This window comes from Macaca nemestrina, chromosome 14 (assembly GCF_043159975.1).
Source record: "Macaca nemestrina isolate mMacNem1 chromosome 14, mMacNem.hap1, whole genome shotgun sequence".
NCBI lineage: Eukaryota > Metazoa > Chordata > Mammalia > Primates > Cercopithecidae > Macaca > Macaca nemestrina.
This window is the reverse complement of record NC_092138.1, coordinates 3918381-3938339: the sequence shown is the minus strand read 5'-3', so window position 1 is coordinate 3938339 and position 19959 is coordinate 3918381. Positions and strand designations below refer to the sequence as shown.

Sequence of the window (19959 nt, the reverse complement as noted above, 5' to 3'; positions counted from 1 at the left end):
AAAAGGGGCTCATGGTTCTGTAGGCTGTAAAGAAAGCATAGTAACTTCTGCTTCTAGGAGGACTCAGGAAGCCTCTCAATTATACCAGAAGGACAAGCAGCAATAAAATATTGCATATGGCAGGAGTAGGAGCAACACAGAGAGGAAAGAGGTGTCACATCCTGTTATACAACCAGATCTCAAGAGAACTCAGTATATCACAAGGTCAGCATCAAGAAGATGGAACTTAACCATTGGTGAAGGATCTACCCCGCAACACACCTCCACCCCCTACTGTTTCCAGGCAGAAGCCTGATGCAGAGGCAGAGCCTCTTGGAAAACCCCTACTAGGGCAGTGCAGAAGGAAAATATGGGCTTGGAGTCCCCATGCAGGATACCATCATCCTCCAGACCCCAGATTCATAGACCAACAGCCCACACCCTCAATATGGAAAAGCTACAGGTACTCAACACCAGCCCAGCCCATGAGAGCAGCCACGGAGCTAAAGCCTGCAAAGCCACAGGTGCACTGCCTTAGTAGTTTTCCATGAGCCTCTGCCTCTGCAGCAGGCTACTCCTCCCTCCTACTACCCACCACCCTCCCACCACCCTATGGCCAGTCTACTCCTCCCCACCCCTTTTTCCTTACTCCCCCACCCTCCTCCCATCCATGATTAAATCACCTCCCACCAGCCTTCACCTCCAAAATTTGGGACTACAGTTCCACATGAGTTTTTCTAGGGAAAAACAGCCTAACCATATTATTCCGACCTTGACCCTTCCAAATCTCATGTCCTTCTCACAGGGTAAAATACAATCATGCCTTTTCAAAAGTTTCCAAAAGCCTTAACTCATTCTAGCATTAACTCAAATATAAAAAGTTCAAAGTCTCATCCAAGACAAGGCTACAGTCTCTTCTGCCTATGACCCCTGAAGTTAAAACGGAGTGCTTTTCTTCAAAGGTGCAATGATGATACAGGTATTGGGTAAGCTTTCTCAATCCAAAGGGAAGAAATTTCCCAGAAAAATATCACAAATGGGACCACAGGCCCAATGCACATCCAAAACCCAGCAGACCATTATTCATTCAAACTCACAGCTACAAAATCATGAAGAGAACTATCAGAAGGACAGCATTAAGGAAATGGTGTTTAACCATTTGTGAAGGATCTGCCCCCAACCCCTGCCTTTTCCCACCATAATTCCCCCCAATTCTCCCCACCACCCCTACCTTCCAACCTCCACTCTCCACCATGATTAAATCACCTTCCACCAGCCCCCACCTTTAACATCTCCCATGACAATTCCACATCAGTGGGACACCGAACCAAATCATATTATTCTGTCCCTGCCCCCACCAATCTCATGTCTTTCTCACATTGCAAAATACAATGATGCCTTCCCTACAGTCCCCCAAATCTTAACTCATTCCAGCATTTACTCAAATGTGTAAAGCCCAAAGTTTCATCTGAGACAAGGATACAGTCCCTTCTGCCCATGAGCCTCTGAATTATAAAACAAGTTAACTATTTCCAAGGTACAATGATTATACAGGCAACATGTAAGCATTCCCAGCCAACAGAAGAAAAATTGTTAGAAAGAAAAACAAAACACCGATGGGATTCACAGGATACATGAACCTCCAAAACCCAGCAGGCCAGTCATTTAATCCTACAGCTCCAAAATCATCCTTTTGGAATCCTTGTCCCACATCCACGGCAGAGGGGTGTGAGGGCTGGGCTCCCAAGGCTTTGGGCAGATCTCCACCTGTGGGTTTGCAGTGATCAGCTCCTGTGGCTGCCCTCATGGACAGGGCTGGTGTTGAGTGCCTGTAGCTTTTCCACACTGAGGGGGCAAGCTGTTGGTGGGTCTATGAATCTGGGATTTGAAGGATGTTGCCTCCCTGTGTGAGGGCTTCAACTTGATATATCCCTTCTTTCCTGCCCTAGTAAAGGTTTCCCATGAGGCTCTGCGTCTTGGAAAGGCTTCTCCCTGGACACCCAGGCTTTTCTGTACATCCTCTGGACTATAGACGGAGGCTCCCAAGCCTCTAGTCTCTTGCTCTGTGCACCTCCTGGCTTAACACTATGTGGAAGCCATCAAGGCTTGGAGCCACCGCTGAAGTAGTGACCCAAGCTGTACCTGTGTATCTATCTTTCAGCCATGGCTGGAGCTGGAGCTGCAGGGATGCAGGCAGCAGTGTCCTGAGGATGCACACAGCAGCGAGGCCATGGAGCTGGCCCAGGAAACCATTCTCTCCTAGGCCCCAGGGCCTGTGACAGCAAGGGCTGTTGCAAAGGTCTCTGAAATGCCATCAAGGCCTTTTCCCCATAGTCTTGGCTATTTGCACTCGGCTCTTTTTTATGCAAATACGCTAAGTGTTCTTGAATTTTTCCCCCTGAAAATCAGCTTCTCTTTGTGACCACTTGGCTAGGCTGCAAATTCTTCAAATTTTTGAGCTCCACTTCCCATTTAAATAGAAGTTGCAACTTGAGGTCATTTCTTAGGTTGCACATAAGAATACAGGCTGTTGAACGAAGAGGACACCTCTTGAGCTATGCTGCCAAGATGTTCATTCCACCAGATACATCCTAAATCATCACCCCCATGTTTATAGTTTCACAGATCTCCAGGGCTGCCAATCAAATGTAACCTTGGCTCCTGTTCACAGGAAATTCCTCATTTTCATCTGAGACTTTTTAAGTCCGGCCTTCGCTGTCCATCCTTCTGTCAGCCTTCTCATCACAAGTATTTAATAATTCTTTTCACTGGTCCAAACTTTTCCTCATCTTGCTGTCTTCTACATGTTCCCAACTCTCCCGACCTCTGTCTTTTACCTACTTCTGAACCTGCTTCTACATTCTCAGTTATCTTTGTCACAGCCTGGTAATGTGGTAAAAGAAGAAAAGTCCATTTTCAGGGGAAAATTCACGAAGGCTTTCAGATATTTTCATGAAAAGAACGTGGGTGCTGGTTGCCAAGACAGTGGGGAAAAGGCCTTGAAGGCATTTCACAGCTCCACTTCACAGCACTAATTTTGTGTATAATCATAAAGAAAAGAGGTTTAATTGGCTCACGGTTCTGCAGGCTGTAAAGGAAGCATAGTGGCTTCTGCTTCTAGGAGGACTCAGGAAGCCTCCCAATCATACCAGAAGGCCAAGGGGCACCAAGATGCTTCATATGGCAGGAGTAGGGGCAAGACTGAGAGAAGAGGTGCCACACCCTATTATACAACCAGATCTCATGAGAACTCCATATCACAAGGTCAGCATCAAGAAGATGGTGCATAACCACTGGTGAAGGATCCGCCCCTCTATCCCCACCTCCACCTCCACTTCCCACTGTCTCCAGGCAGAAGCCTGCTGCACAGGCAGAGCCAGATTCACAGACCCAACAACAGCTTGCACCCTCAGTGTGGAAAAGCTGCAGGCACTCAACACTAGCCCAGTCCATAAGAGCAGCCACGGGGGCTAAAACTTGCAAAGCCACAGGTGCACTGCCCTAGTAGAGGTTGTCCATGAGGCTGTGCCTCTGCAGCAGGCAACTCCCTACTCCCACTACACCCCACCCTTCCACCACCCTACAGCCAGCCTACTCCTCCTCACCCTACCCACCCCTTTTTCCTTCCACCCGACCTGCCTCCCATCCATGATTAAATCACTCCCGCCAGGCCCTCTTCCTTCTGTCATTCTCCAATCCCTCCAAACCCTCTCAGTCTTTGTTTGTTACCCACTTGGAACCTGCTTCTACTTTTTCAGGTATCTCTAGAGTGGGGTTGGCTATGTAGTAATAACACAAAACCTGATATAAGGGGGGAAAATTCAAGACTTCAGAAACTTGCATATACAAAAGCCCTGTGCAAATTAGCCAAGACAAATGGAAAAAGGCCTTCAAGACATTTCACAGCTCCTCTCTGCAGTTCTAATTTTCTGTATTATCGTAAATAAAAGAGGTTTAACTGACTCGGGATTCTGCAGGCTGTGAAGGAAGCATAGTGTCTTTTGTTTCAGGGAGGAGTCAGGAAGCCTCCTAATTATACCAGAAGGCCAAGGAACAATGAGCTGTCTCCCATGGCAGAAGTAGGAGCAAGACAGAGGAAAGAGGTTCCACAGCCTGTTAAACAACCAGATCACATGAGAACTCACTATCAGGATAGCATCAAGGGGATGGTCCTGTATCATTCGTGAAGGATCTACCCGCACCATTTTAGGACTAAATCTTTTTCCACCTAGGCCCCACCTCTAACATTAGGGAGTATAATTCCACATGAGTTTTGAAAGGGACATAGAGACAAACCATATTATTCTGTCCCTGACCCTACGAACTTCATGTCCTTCTCACATTGCAAAATACAATCATGCCTTGCCAGCATGAGTCTTTTTTTTTTTTTTTTTTTTGAGACAGAGTCTCGCTTAGTCGCCCAGGCTGGAGTGCAGTGGCGCGATCTCGGCTCACTGCAAGCTCCGCCTCCCGGGTTCACGCCATTCTCCTGCCTCAGCCTCCCGAGTAGCTGGGACTACAGGCGCCCGCCGCCTCGCCCGGCTAATTTTTTGCATTTTTAGTAGAGACGGGGTTTCACAGTGTTAGCCAGGATGGTCTCGATCTCCTGACCTTGTGATCCGCCCGCCTCGGCCTCCCAAAGTGCTGGGATTACAGGCGTGAGCCACCGCGCCCGGCCGCCAGCATGAGTCTTAACTCATTTCAGCATTAACTCAAAGTTACAAAGTCCAAAGTCTCATCTGAGTCAAGGCTACGGCCTCTTTTCCCTATGAGCCTCTGAAATAAAAAGCAAGTTCACTGCTTCTAAGGTACAATGATGGTACAGGCATTGTGTAAGCTTTCCATATCCAAAAGGAAGACATTTCCCAGAAAGCTTCTTATTTCTATCTGAGGCCTCCTCAGCCTGGCCTTCACGGTCCATGTTTCTGTCAGGATTTTTGTCACAACCATTTAACCAGTCTCTAAGATGGTCCAAACATTTTCTCATCTATCTGTCTTCTTTTGAGCCCTCCAAACTCTTAAAATGTCTGTCCATTACCTAGTTCCAAAGCTGCTTCCACATTTTCAGGTATCTTTATAGCAATGCTCCAGTCCTTATTTGCCATTTTCTGTATGATTCATTTTGAAAAAGACGTTTAATTGGCTTATGGTTCTGCAGGGTGGACAGGAAGCACACTGGCTTCTGCCTCTGGGAGGCCTCAGAAATCTTTCAATCTTCGTGCAAGGTGAAGAAAGAGAATTGTCTCACATGGCAAGAGGAAAACATGCAGAGTAGGGAGGTGACATAGAGTTTTCAATGACCAGGTCTCATGAGAAGTCACTCATGATTGTGAAGACAGTAGCAAGAGGATGGTGCTAAACCATTCATGAGAAATTTGCCTTCAGGATTCAATCACCTTAGACCAGGATCTACCTTCAACATTAGGAAATATAATTCAACATGAGATTTGGTGGGGACATATATTCGAATTGCATCATCAGTCTTTGAGTATAAAGAAATCCACATCAGGCTTTATACAGCCAGCTTCTTTGAGACTCTTCACACAGTTTGAAGTCTACAGCATATATACTAAAATATTCATACTTTAAAAAGCAATAAAGTAAGTGGTATCTTTCTTCCAAAAGTTACACTGGTAGTGAAGGCAATCATAGCATGATTTAGTTCATCTTTGCTACTCTTTCTATTCTATCACCATATTAACTGTTTCCTACACAATTCTATATTCAGCTGAGTTTCAACTGAGAACAAAAGCATCCTTGTCCTACCACCAACAGCTGGCATTAGCTCTTTTTTAGTGTTATTATTCTGCTGTAGAAAGTATCCTTGAACTGGAAACAGTCCACAAAGGAGTATCTAGTCATTTAACACTACCAATTCCTGGGTAACTTTTTGAAAAACTAGTATCTCTTGTTGTAAGAAATACTGCATCTGCGAGTCCATGTCTCTCATTTGAATTGGATGGAAGCAGTGAATTTCAGCCAAAGTGGCCAAAAAAATCCTGTTCCTGTGATTCTGGCGTCATCAGCCTCTGCACCTCTGTCTTCCCTTCTGCCACATGTTGCCTGCTCTGCATGACTTTGGTAAGGGCTTCCTTGTGTATATGGATGATGTCCAGGATTTTGGTCTGGTGTCCCTGAGACAGCACTAACAGGTCCATGACTGGGTCCAGGTCCTGCCTGGGCTGATTGGCAAAGAGCCAATCAGTGTTGAAGGCATCTCTGGTGAAGTGATGGCCTGCTCCAGCTCCAAGACCTGGCCAAGGCTGAAGAACTGGCTGCCTTCTGATGCTCTTTCTTAAAGCCTGTCACCGTCATCTGCTTGCATGTCAACTCACTGGCTGTGAAGTTGAGCTGAGCGTCCTGCTGTCCATCTTCTTGGTGAATCACTCGAAGCTGTCAATCTTGCTCTCCCACTCCTAAAGGTTGAGGGTCATCCTGGGGGTGGGCTCAGGGTCAGGAAGAAGCTGGAATTCACCATCTCATCCTTCTCAGCCTACCTCTTGCCCTGTCTCCAGGCTCTTCAGTGCTGGTGGGGCACATCAGGAAGTGATGGAAGATGTGGCACTGTGCCCGCACCCAGAAGCTGGCCGTGCGGTTCATCCACTAGATTGGGCCCTTTCTGTACTTGAGCAGAGTCCTCCTCAAGATGGCCTGTGGTCTGCCTCTTGGCACCCAAGAAGCCCACAGTGCTGTAGGAGCCCTGAAGCATGGACTGGGGCCCCAAGGGCAGCGCACACCCTGCTCCTGAGCCTGCTGCTCATTTTCTCTATGTGGCTCCATTTGTAGCACAGTTGTTGCACTGAGGCCTGTGCATGCCAGGCAAGGCCAAACTGGCTCAAAGAGCAACCAGCCACCTCTGCAAGGGTGTGCCAGGAGCAGGTGGACCAGCCACCAACCTCACTCGCTGCCCTCAGGGTAAATCAGTAATTCTGCCCTGGAGGTAGGGCCCCAGTGCCACCTGCTTTTCCTCAGGCCTCCGCTCCATCAGCCATCAGGTGGCAGCTACTCAGGCTGTGGGACCTGGCCACCCCTGCTTCCTTGAGTGGGTGAGGCTGGTGGCTGGTCTACTTGCTCCAGGCACACCCTTGCAGAGGTGGCTGGTTGCTCTTTGAGTCAGCTTGGCCTTGCCTGGCATGCACAGGCCCTGGGTATTAACAAGCTGCGCTGAGTGAGCTTGTCCTGTCTTGTGCCAAATTCTAAGTCTGGCCAGGGCCACAGAAGGCTGAGTCCCCTGGGTGGTAATCCTGGCTGCTGCTGGAGGGCCCACAGTGCCTATCCCCTCCCAGGGCCCAGGATGAGGCCCGACTGGGTCAAGACCCTTTAGATATGGATCTTGTTCCCCAGGAGGGGGCCTCTGTCCCACAGGTTGGGTGAGAAAATGTATGGCATGCTGCTGGCTGCTAGGGTTGTTGGGAGGCCACGTTTACCCTTTCCTCCAGGGATATCAAAGTTTCCAGCTTCCCCTTTGAGAATGACTTCCCAAGGGCCAGGTGCCATCTGGGGCTACAGGGCAGCCGTCCGCATGCTGCCCTGGCTTCTTCCATGTTGTGCTCATCACTATCCACCAAGGGGGGTCAGATGCAGGCACCATGCAGGGCAGTTGTCTCTGGACCTGCGTCTTGGCTATCATGGAGCCACACTGGGCCTGGTGACAAGGGCCCTGATGGGGTTGTCCTGGGGTTGTCCAGAGGAGATGCAGAATGGAATTGCTGTGAGGATGAATGAGATGACTCTCAGCACAGAACAGGCACCTGGTGAATGCTCAGGGATTACCCTCAGTAGCTGCCCAGAGGCCAAAACCACCCACCTGATAGTGACTGTCCCCAAGCCAGGAGGAAGAGAAGAGAGCAGGTCCCACTCACCTGAGTCTGATCAGTCAGCTGTGCTGAGATGTGCCTCTCACCTAGAAAACAGTCCTTCACGCAGAGCCACCCACAGACACTGCTGTGTCTCTCTTACTGCTCCACAACACAGAGGTGATGGGGACTCAGCAATAGCGACATTGTGGGATGACACAATCCACCACAACGGGAGCCTGCTTGGGTCAAGAGTGCTCAGAGTCAGTGTCCTCTATCCCCTGAACTGACATGTGTGCATGCATTGTGTTTGTGCATGCGTGTGTGTGTGTGTGTTTGTCTTGCTTCTCTGGCCAGGCCTAGCTGCTCCACTCACAGGTGCACCCATGTCCTCATTACTGTCACTACCAGGGCCCAGGGCCAGGATTAGAGCCTCCACAGGTGCTCCCCAAACTCTACCCTCCCCACTGAGGGTTGTCCTGGGGATGCAGACAGAGGAAGGGCACCGGGCAGAGCAGAGAGGGCTGGCACCCTCTCTAGGTGGAACCCAGGTCGTGTGTAAAGTTGTAGGTCTGTCTATATTCAACACATCTTCTCACATTCTCTTTCCAGCAACCGTCCAGGGTGTCCTAACTCAGCTTCCCTACAGATGGAGGCAAGAAGGCTCCACAGACAAACCCCCTGCCTGAGGTCACACAACGGCCAACTGGCCAGGTTCCTACTGACCAGGTGCCCCCAACCAGGTCCCCACTGATGAGGCCCCTAATGACCACTTCTCCATTGACCAGGTCCCACTGACCAAGTCCCCACTGACCATGTCTCCCTAACCAGGCCCCCATTAATAGGCCTCATGGACCAGACCCCACTGACCAATTTCCCACTGATCTGGTCCCCATTGACTGGGTTCCCACTGACAAGACCACAATTTACCAGGTTGCCGCTCACCCCAACCCCACTGAACAGTTCTCCATGGATCAGTGCCCAGCTGACCAAGCCCTCTCTGACCAGGCCCTCACTGACCAGGCTCCAAGCCACTAAGGCCCCACACTGACCAGGCCCCTAATATACTGAGTTGACCCCACCAACCAGTTTTTTATAGTTTATGTTTCAACCGATCAGGCCCCACTAATAAGGCCACCACTGACCAGGTCTCTACTGGCTAGGCTTCCAATGACTAGGTCACCAGGTCCCCACTGGTGAGGCCTTCACTGAGGAGGCCACTGCTAACCAGGTCCCTGCTGATCAGGTCCCAACTGACCAGGTCCTGATGACCAGGTCATCTCTGACCATGGTCCACTGATGAGGCCCCTGAGCAGTGGTGCTCAAAGTCTCATTACAATGCCCCCATCAGCCCACAGACCCTTCCTCCCTGCATGTGTGCCCAGAGGTCAGGCCTTGGGGGTTTTCTTGGGCCCCAAGGCCTCTCCTCCAAGACACAGGGAGGGACAGTCAGCCTCAGGCTCCAGGTACCCAGCTTCACACTTGCCCCCCAAGGCCCTCTGGGCCCATCTCAAAGGAGATAGTGAGATGGCCTGGCACTGCCTGGACATGCCATGTAGCCTATTCCTGAGTGTCAGAGTGGGAAGAAGGAAGGGACATTTGGCAGGCAAGACACCCTGTTCTTCTGGGTCTCCCAGGCCCTTCCCGCAGAGCCCCGATCTAGAGACACAGCACAAAGGTTGCAGAGAGACTAATCCAGAACCCTTGAGGCTGAGCCAGAGACCACATGAGGATTGTCCCCAGACAGCTAGAAGGTCCTTCGCTAGTTTCTTGGTACCTCAGTGGATGCAGCAGTGGTTCTTCTGTTGGGGACTAGTAAGTGTGTGCTGGGGAGCGCTCACCTGTGTTTCCTCGGTGGCTCCAACTCTGCTTCTAAGAAAAATCACTCATTCCGGCCCTGGGGCAGAGAAAATACAAGATTAGCTTAGAATATTTTATGCCAGAAAGTTAAAAAGTGCTGACAGAGTAACAGGGACAAATCAAAAAGACACAAAGTCAGCTTGAAATGTCTACTACTGACCTAATCTTGGGGAATTGGAGCACAAGAATCATAAGCTTTCCCTTCTCCTTTATTTATTGTTTTTGTTTGTTTGTTTTTGAGATGGAGTCTCGCTCTGTTGCCCAGGCTGGAGTGCAGTGGCACAATCTCGGCTCACCGCAAGCTCCACCTCCCAGGTTCACGCCATTCTCCTGCCTCAGCCTCCTGAGTAGCTGGGACTACAGGTGTCCGCCACCATGCCTGGCTAATTTTTGTATTTTTAGTAGAGACAGGGTTTCACTTTGTTAGCCAGGATGGTCTCGATCTCCTGACCTCGTGATCTGCCTGGCTTGGCCTCCCAAAGTGCTGGGATCACAGTTGTGAGCCACTGCACCCGGTCTTATTTATTGGTGTTATTTCTCCATGTAGAACAAAGAAGAGAACAAGAAAATCATCTGGCAACCATCATAGTAATACTTGTTCAAACACAAGTCACCCACGAAATGCTAAATCTAATGGGTTTTGAGGAGTAACCAGATATTTACAGAGCCTCAAAGTATTTCCACACAAAATATGGTTGAACTACACATTGAAAATCATAACATTAGTATGGACAAGCCTGGCAGGTACTCTTTAAGTCTCCTACTATATAGAGTAATAAAAACTGTAAAATGCAAATAAGCCTTTGATGACCTTTACTAAAGTATCAACGATGACTTGGTTGTTTGGCTGTTTAAACAGCTGACATTTGGGCAATTTGAGTATGCCCAACCCAATAATACTGGTGTTCATTTGCAAGATCCACTTAAAACTTAAGAAGGCTAAAAAATGTCATTTAAAATACCATATAAATTTTCAACATACATATGACACAGAAATATTCTAGTACATGACAAATTTAGTAAAGATTGTGATGTTATATATTTTATGAGAAACAATTAAAATTTCATGTAAATAGCCCAGTAATAAAGTTTGATTATCTTTTAAATCATACAACTTTTCCTTAAGATTTTCTGGTTAAATATTCTCTTCATTAGATGTGGCTTACCAGTGGATTCTAGAGAAGAAAGTAGATGGGAGCAAGTGCCCAACACAGCAAAAGCTGGAAAGAAAAAGAAAGAATTATGTTCTTTACCTAATACATTTCAGTTAACTAAGTGTGAGTTTAAAATGTAAAGAGTTGAGAACATTATCAGAGTTAATAAGAATGAGAAATATGTATGTACAATTACAATCCAAAATTACTATTAAATAATCTACACATAGCATAAATTCTAACTGTGGTTAAATATCACAGCTTTTTCATTCTTCATTCATGTATTCAACAGCCACGTTCTAAGGTACTGAAACTAGCACTGGAATTACAAGATGAAGATGGCATGGTCCACCTCTCAACAGTCATATGCTATAACCTAAAAAACAGACAGGCAGGCAATGTCCATATAGAGTCACAGATACCATGACAGGTATACAGCAGGGCACTACTGGAACACACAGAAGGGACACCTATCCCACTTTTGTGTCAATATCATGGGCTTTCTGGTGGAGGAGATCCATAGGTTGATGCCTAAAGGACAAGGAAAAGCTTGCCAGATAGAGGGAAAAGGCAAAGGCAAAGAGCCTGAGGTGACCAACAGCCCGGTGGAGTTCTACTCCATCCACTTTGGTGCTAGAGCAAAGGGCAGAGTGCGGTAAGTGGTGAGAGACAAGGCTGAGTAACTTGACAAGAATTACATTGACATGGGTGTTTTTATTTCATGGTGAAAATTTTGGAACTTTTCTTGAGAACAGATGTAAGTCAATGACACAGTAAATGACAGGAGATTTAAAATATCACCTGTCAAGCGACTGCTTATGAAGGGTTATTGCTCAGTTAAGTATTTCTAAATGAGTCTGAGGTCTGTTGGCCTTCAATCTCCACCAAAACCCTGAGAACTTGATGATGCCTTTGTTTTCGGAGAATCCTTTCAGTGTGCTGGCTGACAGTTCCATGAGGATGGCAAAAGTGAAGAAATTGTAGAGTCAGTGAAAAAGAGATGGATACACTTCTCGGGAATTTTTTAAGCTATGGAACATGATGAATTAATGGTGCATAAGTATACTCTTCATTGTGAAAGTTTTTGTTTTCACATCTTTCATTAGATGTGTGTAAGAAAAAGATACTGAACATAGTATCTACTAACCCACAATGAAAAGGAATGCCATCTGCTATTTACACTTTATTACTAAAATAAACCTAAATTTAATTAATAAATTTTGGCAACATACTTTTCTTTGTTTCTCTAATTATTTGTTCTACACAGTCCGGCTCCACCTAAAATAAGTAAAAAAAAAAAATGTTTAAATTAAACAAGAGACAGTATCATGAGAATAATAAATCACTTACAAAATGTGGCCTTTAATATTTTTAGTGACTAGACATAACATGAAGTTTGCTTAAATAGAAAAATAATCACATAATAAAGTAAAATTTCTACTTAAGTTTAGATAATAGGGGATGTATCTGTGTAATGCTGTTTAGAGTAATCTGACAAAAATAGATAATATTGGTCTGTTGGATATACATAATTTTAGAAAGGTGGTGTTTTATTAGTACAAAGGTTAAACAATGGCAGGGCATGACAGCTCATGCCTGTAATCCCAGCACTTTGGGAGACAAAGGTGGGCAGATCACAAGGTCAAGAGATCAAGACCCATCCTGGCCAACATGGTGAAATCCTATTTCTACTAAAAATACAAAAATTAGCTGGGCATGGTGGTACGTGCCTATAATCCCAGCTACTTGGAAGGCTGAGGCAGGAAAATCGTTTGAACCCAGGAGGCGGAGGTTGCAGTGAGCCGAGATCGTGCCACTGCACTCCAGCCTACTGACAGAGCGAGACTCCATCTCAAAAAAGAAAGAAAAAAAAAAAAGTTAAACAATTAAAGTCATATTTTGCAATGAATGCATTGCTTTGAAATTCTTAGCAAAACTCTGTCCTTTATAAAAGTTCAATCCAATTTTTTACTTCAATAAATTTTTTCTTAAAAAGAAATTTATATTCTTTACTTATAGAAAAAAATTTTTATAGTAAATTTTTCTTGCTTTTTTTTTTTTTTCTAGTTTGTATGCTAAATTAAAGTGGTACCAGTGTAAGTTTCTTCCAAAGGTATATTGAGGGATGCTGAGGTTTGGAGTACAATTGAACCCATCACACAGGTGGTGAGCATAGGACCCAAGAAGTAGTTTTTCAATCCTGGCCCACTCTGTCCCTCCCCGTTCTTATTTCCCAGTGTCTACTGTTCCCATGTTCACACCAATGTGCACCTAATGTGTAGCTCCCACATATGAGTGAAAACAAGATATTCGGTTTCTGTTTCTGCCTTAGTTTCCTCAGGATAGTGGATTCCAGCTGTATCCATGTTGCTGCAAAGGACATGACTTTGTTCTTTTCATGACTGCATAGTATTCCATGGTGTATATGGAATTTTCCAATCTACCTTGGATTTTCAATCACCCAATCCTTGGGTGCACCTGGATTGACTCCATGTCTTTCTATTGTGAACAGTGCTGCAATGAACATACAGGTGCATGCATCTTTTTGTTACAATGATTTATTTTCCTTCAGGTATACCCCTAGTATAGTAATGGGGTTGCTGCATGTGGGATTACATGTGCCTGCCACCACGCCTGGCTAATTTTTATAGTTTCAGTAGAGACAGGGTTTCATCATGTTGGCCAGGCTGGTCTCAAACTCCTGGCTTCAGGTGATCCATCTGCCTCAGCCTCCCAAAATGCTGGGATTACAGGCGTGAGCCACCGCACCTGGCCAAGCACAAATCTTTTAACAGAAAAATGGAAATGAATCTTTCAGTGTCTTGTTTATTTAATTCATAAAATGCACTTATTTTGGATTCTATGAAATAATAAATATCTATGTGTGGTTAAGTGTTTGGTTGCCAGTCATTCACTTGTGATTATGGGTGGGAAGAGTTAAGATGGTGCAAAGAAACTTTAAAAGTGGTATGGGCTGGGCATGGTGGCTCACCCTGTAATCCCAGCACTTTGGGAGGCTGAGGTGGGTGGAGCACAAGGTCAGGAGCTTGAGATCAGCCTGGCCAATATGGTGAAATCCCATCCTTACTAAAAATACAAAAATTAGCTAGGTGTGGTGGTGGGCACCTGTAGTCCCAGCTACTCGGGAGGCTGAGGCAGGAGAGTCACTTGAACCCGGGAGGCGGAGGTTGCAATGAGCTGAGATCATGCCACTGCACTCTAGCCTAGGCAACAGAGCAAGATTCCTTCTCCAACAAAAAAAAAAAAAAAAAAAAAAAGGTGATATGAACCACAGACAAACTACAATCAAGTAGAGTAAGACAAAGCATCTCAAAGTATACCATCAGTTAGTAGGCAATAACATGCAATTTCTAAAACCTAACTTAAATGCAGCTTTTAAAGAAATTTTAAATGTGTCAGTTTAGTCACATTTATTGAATAAACTTAGCAAATGGGTATCTCTTGAAAATGAGAGCTCCAGTGAATTAAAAAATGTAAAGTTCCCATTTCCTTTCTGTGTTAACACAGGTAATTATAATCTTCACTTAACATGCATAAGTCAACAGAACAACTCAGTATTTCACCAAATTATAAACAAGAATTATATTAAAGAAATGAAAGCCAAAAGAGAAATGGTCATATAACTAACCTCAGTCAAGGAGTTCTCGCAGTTATTTGAAGTCTGTGGGTTTGAAGTAGGAATTCTTATGGGTGTTTTGGAAATATCTTTTCTGTTGAGTCCTATACTATTAAGATTTTCAATACAAGGTAACTCTGGGTCTGGCCTTATAGGAAGAGTGCTGAGAAAATATTTCATCCGCTCTTTCTCCATAAGGAGCTTGGTGCTGATCACTGCTATTTTCTTATTCGATCTGTAAAGACAGCAAAGACAAATGCTTAGTATTTCATTTTTCCTTGAATGATTCTTAACGACTTGCATTTTTAAAACAGTTGCCCGAGAGTAAACCAAATTACCCACTAAACACTGTTTTCACAAGAAGATGTGTGAGAGCCTACCTCTTGTAAGCAACTTTAATTTTAAAATCATTCAAAATAAGTATATTGCTTCTAAAGTGATTTCTACTGAGCAAGAAGTTCAAAGTCGACAGGGAAGAGAAATGGTTATCAGTGATGTACAGCTCAACAGGTAACCCAGCTGCCTTCTAAAATAGCTCTACTTGTAAGATTCTACAGATTCCTTTAGAAATACTTGTATTTGAAGGGTAACTATATGGGAAAATGAATATGTTAATTTGCTTGACTATAAGAACGACTTCACTATAAATAATTATATCAAAACATCATGTTGTACTCCTTAAAGAATGTAGATTAAGAAAACTAAAATGAACAAAAATAATCTAGAAATACTTGTGTTTTGTAAACCAGTTTCAGGTTTCACCCTTGTACATTTCACTCATTATCCAAGAACACTTAAGTATTTGGCACTGAGGAATAACTCAGAGCAACAACTCCTGGGGGAGAACCAGATTGGTTGGTTGGTGATCCAAGAGAACTAAAGCATCTCTGAAGGCAATTAGCCCCCAGCACTGTGACCAAGGCACTGTAGGTGGGGCTTGTTCTTTCTGCCTTCCACATACCCCTTCAGGCTGAACATGGTGTTTTTCTTTTAACCACCTTGTGGATTACACTTCTTTTCATTCCTGTGATAATTATTCCCTATTTCACAAGGACAACTTGCTGTAACTCCTTGAAAATGTTACACAAATAGTCTTTCTTGAGGCACCCTCTAGTGATAATACTAAAGATCACAATCAAAAACAGTTCTTGCCTCAGTGCCAGGATGTGCCCAGAGTAGAAGCACAACTCGACACTTTGGGTTTAGGTTGTGATCTACCAAAAAATAAACTCTTTAATATTTCTATTTAGGGAAATTCTGGCAATTTTATAACAAGATCACTTTATTAATTATAAAGCTTCAAAAATACTTAGTGAAAAAAACTAACAGGTCAGGTTAACTACATGAGACTTCAGGGAAAAAAGCCATACAAAAGCAAAAAAAAAAAAAAAAAAAAAAAAAAGAGAGCATAGAGACAGAAACTATCCTTGAAGAACATTTTAAAGGTAAGATTATTTACTAACATTGTTTTCCAAAATTACATTATCAGATTAGCAGTCACTTCCTACTGATCTCCTGAAGCCATCTCACTAAAAATTATACTTTCAAAACAAATTAATGAGCTTAATTCATTTTCTGTTAGTGTGTTTTGACTTACTTCATTAAATTTTTTGACATGGAATTGTTAGCTTTCAATGCTACTGCAAAGGCTTCCTTATATTCTGCTAATTCGGTTGTAACCTCTTCATAAGCAGTTTTCATTTCGGAGAATTTACATTCCACATCTGTAAGTGTGAGTTCCTTCTTATTTAGTGAAGCTGTATTATCCTTGTTTAACTGCTCTAATTGTTTTTCATATTTTGCTTGTTCCTAAAACAAATGAAAAGAATACACTTTTAAAACAATTATAACCTAATTACCATATGTTTGCTGCCTTTCATTTTGAGTCAGTGATTCAAAGAGCAATTTTGAATATGTTAAAAAGAGGCTGAAGCTTAAAATATTTATCAGCAATATCAACAAAACTAATAACTGAATTCAGAATTAAATCTGATTTATAAAAATTTGAAATCATAATTATGTTAGTATTAATGTAATCTGGTCCTATAAAAAGTAATAGAATCCATTTATAATTTTAAAAAGTGAACAATGAACAATGTAGCTTAAGACCAATCCAAAAGTATCACATAATTTCTAAATCACAGTTTTATCTTATGCCAGTTGGTCTTAATCATCAAATGACTCTATAGTGAGAATCATTACTTTGAAATACTGATTTTGTTATAATAATAATGTAAATTTAAATATTTAAAAGAAAAAAAAGATGCCACTTGTTTTCTAGAACTCTACAAAGCAAATTGCTCTAAGGGAGGCAGAGGAAACACAATATATACATATTCAAAATACAATTTGCAGTGAAACAAATGAAAGCACATTACAGATAAACTTACCTGACTTTAAAAACTAACCTGTAAATGGGTTTCTTCTAATTTTTCTATTATCTGCATTGTCCTTTCATCTAGCTCTGATTTATATTCTTGTACTTTACCAAGTTCTACCATATTGTTTTCCATATGTGTCTTAAGAGTTAATACTTCTTCTTCCAACATATTTTTATCCTCCTCAAGTTTTTCACATTTCTCTTGTATTTTTCTCATAGATAAAAACTCCTGTTGAAGAACTTGATTGTCTTTAGCCAAATTGACACATTTTGAAGACACAGCTTCCTTCTCGGCCGTAAGATCATCAAACTGCATGAATAAAATAATAGAGCTTGATAGTGAAGCAGGCTTCGAATAATCTAATACAAAACCAGTAACAAATTTTGAAATGCATTTACTTGCAATAACATGTTATCAATAATGTAGCACAGTCTTCAAATGTGAACCCTTAAATTACTCAGAATTTTAAGAGCGAAGTTAAAGCTACCATGAGTCACAAAAATACACGCTCTACTATCATCATCTTTGCCACAGAACGCCTGTGCTTGATCTTTTCATTTTTCCGATGATTTGTTTTTGTTCCTCCTGAAACGGCACTGAGTGGGTCTCTCAGTGAAAAGTGTCCAACCCCTTCCTCACGGCCACTCCCCAAAATTTGTCAAAAAAAGTTTCACAGCTATCACATCGTTATTTAGGCCAAAGTGGTTTCTTAGTGAAAAGTGTCCAACCCCTTTCGTCACGGCCACTCCCCAAAATTTGTCAAAAAAAGTTTCAGAGCTACCACATTGTTATTTAGGCCAAGGTGGTCTCTTAGTGAAAAGTGTCCAACCCCTTCCGTCACGGCCACTCCCCAAAATTTGTCAAAAAAAGTTTCAGAGCTATCACATTGTTATTTAGGCCAAAGTGATCTCCTAGTGAAAAGTGTCTAACCCCTTCCCTCACAGCCACTCCCCAAAATTTGTCAAAAAAAGTTTCAGAGCTATCACATTGAGTTATTTAGGCCAAAGTCAATAAATTGCTCTCAGAATAAGACTTTGAAAATAATATGATACTCTAGGCTAGGCCTGGTGGCTCATGCCTGTAATCCTAGCACTTTAGGAGGCTGTGGCAGAAAGATCACTGGAGGCCAGGAATTTGAGATCAGCCAGAGCAACATAGTGAGACACTCATCTCTACAAAACAATTTTTTAAAATTAGCCAGGCATGGTGGCTCAGGCCTGTAGACCCAGCTAGTTGGGAGACTGAGGCAAAAGGATGGCTTGTACTCAGAGTTCAGGGCTGCAGTGAATTATGAACACATCTCTGCACTTCTGTCTGGATGACAGACAAAGACCATATCTCAAAAAACCACAAAATAATGAATCCTGTAAATAAGGATTCTGATGCCATAAGGCTTTTCCTAAACTGCAAATGTTTCATGCTAATTTGAATTGAATTTTAAGAAGTAATGATTCTTGGGGTAAAGGCCATAGAATACAGCACCTAGAAATAAATCCACATATTTATAGCCAACTGATTTTGGACTAAGGTGCCAAGAACATACATTAGGGAAAGGACACCCTCTTCAAATGAAAGGCACTGGGAAAACTATCCATATGGAGAATGACACTAGCTTCCTATCTAGCACCATATAGCAAAATAAACTCAGAATCAATTGATGACTGAAATGTAAGGCCCAAAATTATCAAACTACTATAAGTAAAGATAGGGAAAATGCTTCAGGACATTAGTCTGCACGAAGATTTCTATGGGTAAGACATCAGAAGCCCAGGCAAAAAACAAACGATAGACAAACAGTACTACAACTGAGTGAAGAGAAAACCTGTAGAATGGAAGAAAATATTTTCAAGCTATTCATCTAATAAAAGGTAAATATCCAAAATATACAAGGAACTCAAACACCCTCACAGTATAAAAAATAATCTGAGTTCAAAACTGCGCAAAAGATCTGATTAGTTTTTCTTTTTTTAAGAAAAAAAGAAATACAAATGGCCAATAAATACATTTAAAAATGTTCAGTATCACTAATCATCAGGGAAATACAAATCAAACCTAAAATGTGATATACTCTTGCTTCATTTCGAATAAATGGCTATCATAGAAAAGACAAAAAATAACAAATGCTGGTGAGGTTTCAGAGAACAGTAAACTCTTACATGGTGTTGGTGGGAAGGTAAATTAGTGAAGCCACTTAGAAAACAACATGAGGATTTCTCAAAAAACTAATAATGGAACTGTCGAGGGATCCAGCAACCCCACTACCGGGTATTCAGGCAATAGAAAAAAACCAATAGATCACAAAGATACCTGTCCTCATATGTTCATTGTAGCACTATTCACAACAACTGATGTAATAAATCAACCTACATGTCTATCAACAAATGAATGGACCAAAAATCGTGGTACACATACACAATGGAACACTATTCACCATGTAAAAAAATGAAATCCTCTTATTTGTGGCCATTTGGATCAGTCTGGAGGATATTATATTAAATGCAGACACAGAAAGATACATACCGTACATTCGCACTCATGTGTGGAAGCTAAAGAAAAATTGAGGCTGGGCATGGTGGCTCACACCTGTAATCCCAGCACTTTGGGAGGCTGAGGCAGGTGGATCATGAGGTCAGGAAATCGAGACCATCCTGGCTAACATGGTGAAACCCCGTCTCTACTAAAAATACAAAAAATTAGCTGGGCGTGGTGGCGGGCGCCTGTAGTCCCAGCTACTCGGGAGGCTGAGGTAGGAGAATGGCGCGAACCCAGGAGGTGGAGTTTGCAGTGAGCTGTGATCGCACCACTGCACTCCAGCCCGGGCAACACAGCAAAACTCCATCTCAAAAAAAAAAGAAAAGAGTAATTGAGGGCTGGGCGACATGGCTGATGCCTGTAATTTCCTAGCACTCTGAAAGACCAAGGCAGGAGAATCACTGGAGACCAAAAGCTCCAGAGCAGCCTGAGCAACACAGAGAGACATCTCTACAAAGTGAAAAATCAGACAAGTGCAATGGTGCGTGTCCACAATCCCAGCTGCTCAGGAGGCTGAGGTGGGAGGATCACATGAGCCCAAGAGTTTGAGGCTGCAGTGAGCTATGATCAAATCACTGTCTCTAGTCTGGGTGACTACAGTTGCCCAGAGACCAGACTTC

General features: G+C 43.3%; 1 protein-coding gene across 9 annotated transcripts in view; it reads right to left on the bottom strand.

Moving 5' to 3' along the window:
* The window catches only part of LOC105498891 (ankyrin repeat domain-containing protein 18A), an 89013-nt gene that overhangs the window by 27933 nt on the left and 41121 nt on the right, over positions 1 to 19959 (bottom strand). For 5 of the 9 annotated variants that reach the window (XM_071077515.1, XM_071077509.1, XM_071077512.1 and 2 more), the window contains 8 exons: positions 16835 to 17116; positions 16024 to 16235; positions 14439 to 14661; positions 12022 to 12067; positions 10802 to 10855; positions 9617 to 9672; positions 7842 to 8014; positions 7407 to 7688 (listed from right to left, as the gene is read on the bottom strand). In XM_071077515.1, the coding sequence (XP_070933616.1) occupies positions 9662 to 9672; positions 10802 to 10855; positions 12022 to 12067; positions 14439 to 14661; positions 16024 to 16235; positions 16835 to 17116 (828 nt within the window). In that variant the 3' untranslated portion in view covers positions 7407 to 7688; positions 7842 to 8014; positions 9617 to 9661. Of the gene's footprint in view, positions 1 to 7406; positions 7689 to 7841; positions 8018 to 9616; positions 9673 to 10683; positions 10856 to 12021; positions 12068 to 14438; positions 14662 to 16023; positions 16236 to 16834; positions 17117 to 19959 lie in introns of those variants that run through there. The other 4 variants (XM_071077508.1, XM_071077513.1, XM_071077510.1 and 1 more) reach the window with 3 other exon arrangements.